Genomic DNA, 10,767 nt, shown 5'->3' on the forward strand with positions numbered 1-10,767 from the left:
TGATTCTCATCGGACGGTTGGACTTCCCACTGTGACCGGTTAAAGGGGAACTGCACTCGGTGGAGCAGTACACCTCAACGCAGTCCCATTCGAAAATCCCAGGTGCCCATCTGTCCACCTCTCGCCAATCGCGACGTCCCCCAACCGTCCGATCTCAGGCATCAGTAGATACGGACCGTTCGATCCTTCCTCCTGGCTTGTTTCCCTTCTTTCTCGCCTCATGGACCCTCCGTCAAACAGCGCTTGACGACGGCGGCACAAACCAACCGCCTAAGACGTATGCGAACAAAACGAGGACATTTTGGGCATAACGGCAAAATCCGGTTCCGGTGCTCCGCCAAAGTTAGATGGCTCTCCCATCTGGCGGTTCACTGGATCTCATCTACGCTCATCAAGTAGCCGGGGTGGTTACCAGACCACGTGTCCCTCCAATCCCCCGGCAATATAAATACTCTCCCTTCTCTCCCCCTCCTTCTCACCGTTCCTCCTTGAGACTTCTCCCGTTGGTCTCCGCCAGCCTGCTCTCTCTCTCTCTGGCGATGAGGAGCGGCGCTTCTCCTCCCGCCGGCGCTCATCTCTTCTTGGTGTCCATCTTCGTCTTTGCCATGCTCTTCTATCCTGTTCTTGCCGGCGGCGCGGAGGCGAGCAATGCGACGGAGGTCTCGATTTCCGGATCGGGGAAGGAAGGCAGCTTCGCGGACATCATCGATCGGGCTCTCCAGAAGGAGTTCTCGGAGAGCGAGCAGAGCGGTGGAGGTTTGTAGATCTAGGCCTCCTCCCTCTTGCTTTTTCTTTCTTCCTGGTCTTCTGCTCTCCGTTCTATGACTTCTTGAAGTCTTATTGTGATGCAGTAGGGAGACTAGTAGGGTTTAGAATCTAGGTTTCCTGTTTCTTGAATTGGTGTCGAGGTTGCTGTTTCTTGAATTGGGGTCGAGGTTGCCGTTTCTTGAATTAGCGCTGAGTGGCTGTTTCTTGAATTAGTGTTGAATTGAATAACTGATCCAGTGAGAAATCTTGGATATTTCAGATTGAGGGTCGTTTCTCCTATTTGTTTCCAGCGACGATTTCTTGGAATTTTTTTGTCAAAATTTCATTTCTTTATTTTTTTTCTGGGAAGGATGGGGTTCTTTTTCGAAGAATTTGTGTCAATTTTGCTTTCGGTTTTGTTCTGTTTGATGTCTACATTTCGTCCAAGTCCTCTTGCAGAGTCGGTAAGGTTGGGAGTAATATGGACGTTCTTGAGACTGCTTTTCTAAATTCATCTGTTGGTTGATACATGAAACTTAGAAAATACTATCATGATTGAGTGTTTTTTTAAATTCTAACACAGAAATCATCAAATAGCACTGGAGTATGCCCGGATACTTGGACTTGGGGTAATTCTTGTTCTAAACTTGCTTTCTGACGCTCTGTCGTATGGTAATGGTTATTAAAGAAACGAAGAAGAACATTTTGATTGCTTTATAAGTTCATCAGAAAATATTTTCTTCTCTTGAGTAACTACATCACTCTACATGGATATTGTCTGATGCACTGCAGAGTTTCGTCTGATTAAACATCTAATAAGAGATTCTTGAATCCAGATAAGGCGGGATTATATTATGTGTTTGCTCTATTTTGCAGAGACTGATGCGGGCAGTTTTAACAACACTGTTGCTGAGAAACAGGTTTCTATTCTCGCACAAAATGGAACTTTGGATATATAGTATATTAGTTAGATGTAGTGTTGATGTTTCCTGCATTTCTTAGCATTCATTCTTCTATCTGATGATGGCTCAAATATGAAACCCGTGGGTTAATTTGTTTTTTAATTAATAATTCCAAGTTGTTAGATGTTGCTGGATGCTTTGAAATTCCATTCGACCTGTCTTGTTGTTTCCAATCTTTGTTACTAAATTGTGGATGGCAATTTTTTGGACTGACTGAGGGTTGATACAGGTGCTGAATCTGGCTGATTCATGTCATTGATAACATAATTTTATAGTTTGTTGCAATCTTGTGCCGTTATTTCATCAGTGAGTGAGGGGGGTAGTGGTATTTATAGCTCCTGGCCTTTCTTTTAATACACTTGTCTTAACGGATGTGGAATAATATGCTGAAATTGGCAGTGGATGATCATGTGACTAATATGGAATTTTAGGAAATTTTATAAGTTGAAAGTAACCATTACTGTGGTTTTAAGTGATGGCCAGTAGTAAATAATGGTGCTGCTCGACCAGTTTGGTTAGCCTCTTTTATATTGTGAGTGCAGACAACCACGTACAAGTGTTGGTATTGTGTATGCTTTATATCCCTTATAATAATGCTATATAATGGCCTTTCTAGCATTCAAGTGTATTTTTAATAAATCATTGTCATATAAACTGCTATATTGATTTAAATTTGTTATACCTTGATTTTCACTCCACTTTCCATTGAATCAAACTTGTTGGTATTCATTAAGCTCCTAGTTCTTGATGTTGTCCTTATAATTTTAATTTTTTCATGTTGCTGCAGACGATATTCTTTCAGAAGTAATTTGTATTGTACCATTTGATTAATTATTTCTGTTGAGGGTTTATAACTTAATTTTGTGATGTCTTTCTTGAAATAACTCTATAATGTATCCCTTGCAAATTTATTTTCCTGAATAATGCTGCTTCTTTTTGAAGCACTGGTCTTCCTATTTTGGTTGTTAATATGTCAAACAGCATGCTTTGATAACATTAATATATGGAACAGAATGCTCATCTTCCTAGGTTGTTTACTATGTTGCCTTGAAATTTAGCTCCATTTCTGTGAGTATTGCTTGTGTAAAATTTTGATTATAATGGTGAATTAATGAGCTTATCTTGCTTTCTCTCTTTACTTCTTTATTTTCCAGGCAGTTCTGGAAACGGTAGCTAGAGTTACACCAAAGAAAAATGAAACCAAAGAGGAGAAGTATCTGCTTCTATCATGCAAAATTTTGTCTTAACATTTATTATTATTATTTTTTTCGGAAATAGTTTATTTCTTTGTTTCATTGGCTGGATGCTAGAGGTACAGCAGTCATTAAAAGCTCAAATTCTCCATTCTCCATACTTCATTTCCAGGTTATTTCAGTTTCATGATGTTTTTAACCTGGATAATGAAAACCTAGCAGAGGATACTCCTACCTTAATAGCTCGCAAGGTATCCTTTTTATAATTTCACCTGGAACTTACAAGGCTTGTTCTTAGATCTAATATATGAATGTGCGTTGCTGCACAGTCTATTTGAATTTGTTTATTTTGACCACTGACTTATAGAATGCTTTCATGTGGTACATAAAAATGTTTGTTCTCTCCAGGATAATGTTTTTATTATATCAAACCCCAAGTCAAAGTATCCTGTTCTACAGTTAGATCTGAGGTATGACTGCTGATTCATGAGCTGATAATCAAGATCGCTACAACTTTTTGGTCTGACATAAATGGGAAAACTTATGCAGGTTGATATCTGATCTTGTAGTGATCATTGTATCTGCAACCTGCGGTGGGATTGCCTTTGCTCGTGCTGGACAACCGGTGGGTACTGGAAAAAAATAGTTTATTTTTTTCTGAATAGTTATTTGATTTGTTTTTTTTAGTATTCATAAATTTCCTGGGAATTTAATTCTGTTGGGTACTTGAAAATTTCTATGTTCGGTAAGATAATCTACCTGTTCATAAGTTATTAACAAATTCAAGAATCACTGCAGGTGATTACCGGATACTTACTTGCAGGATCTGTCATTGGACCTGGAGGTTTTAGCTTCATCAGTGAAATGGTGCAAGTGAGGTGCTTTTACTTTTATGAAATTGTACTTGTTGCTATTATCTTTATTTAATTTTTGTTATTCCTGCAAATTGCTTAGTCTCCCTTTTATCTCATTGATTTATTCCTTTATATTCTTGTCTTGAGTAGTACCTTAAAGCATGTATATGAAACAACAAAACAGGCTCTAATGTTTTAATTTATCTCTTGGTGAGTTTCTTGCTGACATGGCGGAGATTGCTGAAAACAAAAGCATTGAAACTACCTCCCTGAAGTGGAGTGTGAGTGCTAGATGCTTGTTAAGTGTGAAAGAGGGGAAAAACTTATTGGTAGCAGATAACTCTCTGCAATGCATGCCTCATATAAATGTTAGAAAAGCTGTTTTTATATATGTTCTTATTTATCAGCAAATCATTCCTTTCTGCTGTATTAACAAGTTGCATGTGATGTATCATTATTTTTTTTTTTCCGGTGCATGCTATTTACAACTCGCTGCATCATTTTTCTTTCACTGACACTCTTTCTTATAGGTTGAAACAGTAGCTCAGTTCGGTGTTATTTTTCTTCTTTTTGCATTGGGCCTGGAATTCTTTGCAGCAAAGGTATCCTGCAGGAAAGATTTTTGTTCTGCTTGTTTGGCAATTTGCATAACTAGACACTAATGCTAGATATCATTGCATTTACAGCTTCATGTTGTTCGGGCAGTTGCTGTTCTTGGGGGCTTGCTTCAAATTGTATTGTTTATGTGTTTGTGTGGTGCAGCTGCATCAGTATGTTTCTGGTTTCCTATTTATACTTTTTCATGGTTGATGTACTTTCTAAACACTAATCATCATATGCATTAGCATGCAAATTGATTTTTAGCTTTTTAAGTAATGTGTCTGCGTTGCCTTATAGAGTCAGGTACATGCACTTGTGTTTTGGAGGGTGGGAACCTTATGGCTGCAATAGTGGCTGCACGCCAGCACAAGAAGACAGTTTATTCAAGTAGTTTCTCACTTGCTTATGAATTTTCTTAGCATCACCACCCAAGTTGACTTTTTTGTGAGGCTTTAGATAGCACTAGTTCATCCATTGGCCTTACCCATTTTTCAGATTGAATTAGGACATAATAACGAGCAGTGCTGGAATTTATCCATTAAATTATTACATGAATTTGTGAAAGGCTGCTGAGCAGTGCTGGAAAACACCATGGTCCCAGCAGGCTCTTGGGGTTCTTGAGGTAGCACTCAAGGGAGAATGAGTTGTGATCTGTTTGTGTTGTGGGTTATTATTTTGAGTTTTTGACTATCTTTGCAATTTTGGCCGCTTCTTGAACCATCTATAGAGGTGTTGTTAACTTTTTCATTTTAATTATATTTGCAACTTTGTCCACTGCTTGAACTATTTAGATGTTGTGGGCTATTATTTTGATTATTTTTGTAACTGTGGCCACTGCTTGAACAATATATAGAAGGTGTCACTGCCTTTTTCATTTCTTTGCTACCTTGAATTGATGCTAATTGTGGCATCCTGGCTTTGATTTTGCCAATTTGTGACTATACCACTTTGCAATGACAATGATTACCCCTTAAAAACCTAAACCCTTCGACTTTATATGCATTGAACTTTAATAAACTCTTATTTCTGTTTATAGCTACCTTTATCTATTTTTGAGCATTATCTGTATGTTAAGTACCCGGATGTCCAGAAGAATATGGCACACAAACTTTAAAGAAATCAGACACGGGTACATATGTATGTTACAGATGTTCAGGTCAATATGTATGGATGTTTGCATACTTGTTAATTGGATGGTCGCTCTGTAAATATATAAGATCGACACTCCTTCTCTAAATATTATTGACAGCTTTATGTAGGGTTAAGAATAAACATGTTATGGTGCTGAGGTCTTGATTTGATGGTTAAGGTGTCAAAGAGTGTCAAAATATCTACCAAGTGTTTGACAGATTAAGAAACCTAAAAATCTGGGGTGTTTTCACTCAGTATTTCCTTGATTTTTGAATGATCCCCCCCCCCCCCCCCCCCCCCTCCTCCCCCCTCCTTACAAAAAACAAAAAAAAGAAAAAGAAAAAAAAACCACACACACACACATGCACAGAAGAATAGGGGGCCCATGTTGCAATCTCAAGAACTTTATCTTGGTCCACTATTTTGTTAGTCCATGGTTTATAATGGAGTCAGAACTTTAGCGTGCATATTTGCACCTTATCTTGCAAAGATTTGACTTCTTTACCAGAGGTGAGCCTTTACATTGTGACCCGGAGATTACGGATTCGAGATAGAAAAACAGCCTCTCGATATGTAGGGATAAGGCTGCATCCATCTGACCCTCTCTAGACCCTGCAATGCAAGAGCTTCATGCATTAGGCTGCCCTTGTTGGCTTTTGAGCTGTATCTAGTGCTTCATTCATATGCCTCACCTGTGGAGCCTTGCACCTTGCTACATAGTGCACTACAGATGGATATGCCATATTTATCTTCTAATGACCCTTCAACTTTGAGTCTTGGTCATCTGGTACTAGCTTATTAGGTTATTACATTCCCCAGATTGTGTTTGAAGGAGTCCATAGCGAATTGTTGTAACCATATCTGATTGAGTACAGTTTTCTCGTTCCATTGCAAATAATGAATCCATTTACTCATAAACTTAAAGTGATTACTGTCAATAGAAATGGGAAGTTTTCCACTTTGATTGCTTAGAATTGTTGACATCTTATGCCCAGGGTATGAAGATTAGTATTATAAGGTTTGTAAGTTAAATTTAACGTGTCTGTTTGAATGTTTGAACTTTGAAGTATGCAGCATTCTGACTTGTTAACATATTTGTCCTGATATACATGCTACAGGCACTGCACATATATTTTGCCATCCTTGATGCATAACCCTTACCCAAAATGTGGTACCATTGACAATTTTAGCATGCCTTCCTCTATTGCAGTTATGTGGGGGCAAAACTTCTGAGGGGGTGTTTGTAGGTGCATTCTTGTCTATGTCTTCAACAACTGTGGTATTTTCCTAAATTTGCTTACAATTTCACGAATAAGTAAGATGAATTGAGTATTTCTTTGCATTGATGTGTCACAATAATCAATATGTGAGAAAGGATATGAATTTTGGTCTTGTGTATGCACTGTTATTCAGTCAATATATAAGATAAATTGAGCATTTCTTTACTTGCACATTGAAGATACAGAGATCCTTCAAATTACTTATGAGATTGTTCAATTTGTTGAATAGTTTAACGGGTCTACTTACAGATCATCATCCTTTGTAAAAAATTTTTATCACTCTTTTATATTTTTCTATCTTGCAAATCCTTTATAACTAGTTTCTGTAAACTCTCCTTTTTCTGATAAAGCCGGGTGGCTTTGCCTCCCTCTTCATCAAAAAAAAAAAAAAAAAGGCATACGAACTTTATCTATATTTAAGAAATAATATTGATTTTTTTAATAAAAACTAGTATGAGAGGGAGTCCGGCTGAAATCAGGGTGAGCATAGGACTGAGGTCATTGGTAAACCCAATTTACCTACTGAACCAGTTGTACGATGGATAAATATATTATGATGGCTGTGCATATGCACATTAATGTAAACTATAAAAGTATATTACTTATTAGGAGGAGGATTGGTCCAAACAAATAAACCTAAATAACATTTCTTTTATTAGACAATGCAAAATTATGACAATCTTTCTCAATCAACCTTATAATGCCCTCATCATGGTTGGCTCTTACTCAAAAGAAGATGGCCTACCTATCGCCCAAGTTATATTCGGCCCTACCTGATTCTTCTTCTGAGTTCTTCAGCCTAGTATTCTCTAATGAAAGGCCTATATAACTAATAAAGATTTTGATATACAACGGATCTAAGTTTAATACCATTTGTCCCAATCTCACAGTCTAGAAGCTCAAACTGCTACGAGAAAGATTGGTTGAAACTAATAAATCTATATAGTACTTTTTTTTTATTAGTCAATATAAGATTATGACATGAGACATTACACAATATCTAACGCTAACCGGAGCCCAGGACAATGTACCCGGAAATAAAAGAAAGGAAAGGAAGAGGGAGTGGGAACCCCAGAGAAGATATCTGCCTTTCTAGAAAATGACATGGGCAGTATCCATACGCAGATTTCACCATATAATTTTGGATTTGGAAGCCACTAGGCTGGTGGCATCGACCATTGCAGCAAGATGCGTTCAGGGACACCTCATCTTGACGGGCACCTGTCATTATAAAGGACAACGGTTGACAGGTCCCGATCCTGCAAACGTACCTGTCCCATTTTACAAACTTTCCATCGTCGAAGCACGACCCTATACGTGGCATGGACCTTATCATCCCCCCGGCGCTTGTGGCTGCACGAAATTATAAGGTGGCCCTTCTGATCGCTTTCGAGCATGTCTCCTAATTTGATTGCGATGCTCGGTCTGGATCGATGAGTATACGTGGGTGAATGATACCGAACAAGGTTGGGGATTCTTTTTTTTCTTTGGCACTTCCAAACATGAAAAGAAGGAGTGCTTTCATTTTCAAAACCCTGATCCATGTTTGATCCAAATGTATGCTTGATAAGATAAAAGTAAAGAACCACAAGCTTAAAATTACAATGGATTTCGTCGAGTTGAAGCATGATGTGTTAAGAAGCTTAAGCAAGTTCGACTCGTTTGAAGCCTACTAGAGAATGTTGACATAGCAGGATGAGGCACTTAATCATTCACTATTTTTCCTAGATGGATGCTCAAAAGGAGAAAGTTTATGCATACATTCAAGCCACAAAATTAGAAAAGAAGATGCAATCTCAAAATGGAATTTGTTGAAGATGTTCTTGATAGGAATCTTGGCAGCCAATGCTTTCATGAAATTTAAGTTGGATTACACTTTTGTCTGCCTTATCCCAAGTTGAAAGTGGTGGGGACGAGGTTAAGTGAAAGTCATGCATCAAACAATTGCTTGTCCTTCTCATGTGAAATGCTCCGAATATTGTGAGCTCATCTTTCACCTCCAACGGCTCCAAATTACTGATAACGACGGCATCCTACCTGCATCGCTTCTAATATATTCAACGAGCTCCACAAGCAACAGTGATCTTGCAAAAGCGGCGCAAAAATCTCTTTATTCCATCTCTATATTCGTAACATATGACCATATATATTCATATGTGACACGACACCCAATAACATATGGCTGAAATGGCGTTTTCTTTCAACCTTGCTCCTCAGTACGATCCTCGATAACTTTAATACGCTTCGCCTGGTGAATCTCTTCCGTATATCTTGCCCCCCAGCCACTCAGGTAGCTCTGATGGTCCCCATGAAAAGAGAGCTTGGGGATGCTTCACTTCGATTCGGCTGCCTCATAGGGGCAATGGTAAGCTCCAAATCAGGCTCTTGGAGTTGAATATGAGCCTCTGCCATCGAGGAAGATGATCGTGACATGATACTTGGAGATGTGCTCACTGAGACCGCGCAGGTGGACATCAGATTAAGACTCGAAGGCATTTGGGTTTCTTGTTCTGATGCATCAAGTCTGATTGTGGTCCTGGCACCAGCTTTATGGCATGCTGTCGGAGTAGGAATTTCTAGCTCAGATGAGGACTGATCTCTTAACCTGGAGGAGTCATCATATGGAACTGTCCTTTCTCGACTCCCAACCTGAAACATAGATTTATGAGAACAGTTAACGCTGGACTGGCTTCCATAAGGAGGCAGCAATTGAGAATATTTAATGTGTACCACATCAAAGAGGCTAGATCGACGCTTCTTCTTGCGAAGGGTGTTGTGTCTGAGAAAATACTTCTGCGCATGGCTCGCAACTTGGGTTGGAGTCCTTGTGGTCACGAAGTGCCGTGAGATTCCTCGCCAGTCTCCCTTTCCAAGCTTCTCAAGCCCCGCTAGAAATGTCCTGTGCTCTTCCTCAGTCCATGGAACTCCTGAGGACCATTCAAACCTTTTTAAGTATCCAAAAGCTCGGACGATAACTTTTTAAGTTCTGCCGGAAATTAAAAGAGCAGCAGTAGCTGAAACTTAGCTAAGATAAGCCTAGCTGGGAAAAGATCAGGAAACCAAGAAACAAAAGACACGGCAACTAGTAACAAATTAAGAAAGAAGCGAAGGAAACAAGAGCATTTCCTCGAATAGATTATCTTAAGGGGAAAAAAAAAATCATCTACCACTCGGTTTGCAGTGAAACAAACCCCAAATTCAATGTATGGATAAAAGGAAACGTAGATGATCTTTGGATAAATGGCCAGCTACAAAACGTAACGTAGGCGATCAGAATATCAAATGAAAGGGCAAAGGAACGAATTAGATAAGCAAAGCAAATCATTGATGCAGCGTATATATATTAGGTTCAGCTGATCGATCAGGAATCAAAACAATATATTGAGCATAAGAAACTTAAAGAAGATCAACGTGCAATCAATTTGTGCATGCAGGTTCATAGGTTATGCTAAGAATTTCGGCACATTTCCAATGCTTACACCGTGACAATTCGAGGAGTTAAGGATGGTGTTCTAATAACTCACCCTTCTTCCTCTCTTGTGCCCTGCCCATGAGGCCTTCAGATAAATAGCCATTAGAAATTTTGTCAGCGTTTTCCTCCATAGAAGCGAGAGAAGAAGATGATGACGAAGGGGAAGAGGAAGAAGAGGCAGGATAAGAAGAAGAAGATAAGCATTCCATGCTAAAGCTCTTCTTTATGGGGGAAGCTACGTGAAGCTGCACGCCGAAGAGCCTCAGTCCAGCAGCACCCCCTAGACTTCTTGGACTGCTGCAAGTCCTTGAGTTGTGCCCATTCTTCCCGCAATAAGAGCATTTCCTTGCCATCATCAACCCCTGGAATCCCAACTTCAAAGACCAACGCTCACTTGGAGACGCACAGACTTGATACCACCCCCTTGGATGGGGGGTTATTAAGAGTAGGTGAGAATGAGGGATTGGTTGGAGAATTCCCTATTTGTGGTTACGTTCATATCATGGATTATTGTGTCACTAACGGAGA

General features: G+C 39.3%; 2 protein-coding genes across 14 annotated transcripts; one reads left to right on the plus strand and one right to left on the minus strand.

Moving 5' to 3' along the window:
* Nucleotides 1-376: 376 nt before the first annotated feature.
* LOC103713454 (K(+) efflux antiporter 6-like) lies at nt 377-6,947 on the plus strand. 13 transcript variants are annotated; one of them, XM_088722637.1, is made up of 10 exons: nt 401-756; nt 1,624-1,667; nt 2,864-2,922; nt 3,075-3,153; nt 3,311-3,372; nt 3,452-3,527; nt 3,701-3,775; nt 4,287-4,358; nt 4,443-4,526; nt 6,606-6,947. In XM_088722637.1, exons 1-10 carry the CDS (start codon nt 540-542, stop codon nt 6,639-6,641), a joined length of 804 nt encoding a protein of 267 aa, XP_088578763.1. In that variant the 5' UTR covers nt 401-539; the 3' UTR covers nt 6,642-6,947. The 13 variants fall into 13 exon arrangements, 12 of the variants coding, with proteins under 12 accessions (XP_088578765.1, XP_088578764.1, XP_088578763.1 ...); XM_008800389.5 differs by having other exon boundaries at nt 402-756; nt 6,678-6,947; XM_088722636.2 differs by having other exon boundaries at nt 404-756; nt 4,654-6,947.
* Nucleotides 6,948-8,574: 1,627 nt separating this feature from the next.
* On the minus strand, nt 8,575-10,734 carry LOC103713455 (transcription factor KUA1-like). Its single transcript, XM_008800395.6, has 3 exons — nt 10,292-10,734; nt 9,498-9,694; nt 8,575-9,416 (listed from the first exon to the last, which is right to left on the minus strand). Exons 1-3 carry the CDS (start codon nt 10,593-10,595, stop codon nt 9,054-9,056), a joined length of 864 nt encoding a protein of 287 aa, XP_008798617.2. The 5' UTR covers nt 10,596-10,734; the 3' UTR covers nt 8,575-9,053.
* Between the last annotated feature and the right edge of the window lie 33 nt (nt 10,735-10,767).

This window comes from Phoenix dactylifera, chromosome 5 (assembly GCF_051530095.1).
Source record: "Phoenix dactylifera cultivar Ajwa chromosome 5, Ajwa_hap1_PhDact_Kaust_v1.1, whole genome shotgun sequence".
Classification (NCBI taxonomy): domain Eukaryota; kingdom Viridiplantae; phylum Streptophyta; class Magnoliopsida; order Arecales; family Arecaceae; genus Phoenix; species Phoenix dactylifera.

Bases quoted from the DNA above. Each gene is read 5' to 3' on its own strand.
- LOC103713455 (XM_008800395.6), bottom strand. From the start codon at position 10,595: ATGATGGCAAGGAAATGCTCTTATTGCGGGAAGAATGGGCACAACTCA. The intron at 9,695-10,291 runs GTGAGTTATTAG...AATGGTCCTCAG, and splicing joins GGCACAAGAGAGGAAGAAGG to GAGTTCCATGGACTGAGGAA. The intron at 9,417-9,497 runs GTACACATTAAA...TCTATGTTTCAG, and splicing joins GATCTAGCCTCTTTGATGTG to GTTGGGAGTCGAGAAAGGAC.
- LOC103713454 (XM_088722638.1), top strand. From the start codon at position 649: ATGCGACGGAGGTCTCGATTTCCGGATCGGGGAAGGAAGGCAGCTTCG. The intron at 3,373-3,451 runs GTATGACTGCTG...AAACTTATGCAG, and splicing joins GTTCTACAGTTAGATCTGAG to GTTGATATCTGATCTTGTAG. The intron at 3,776-3,971 runs GTGAGGTGCTTT...TCTCTTGGTGAG, and splicing joins TCATCAGTGAAATGGTGCAA to TTTCTTGCTGACATGGCGGA.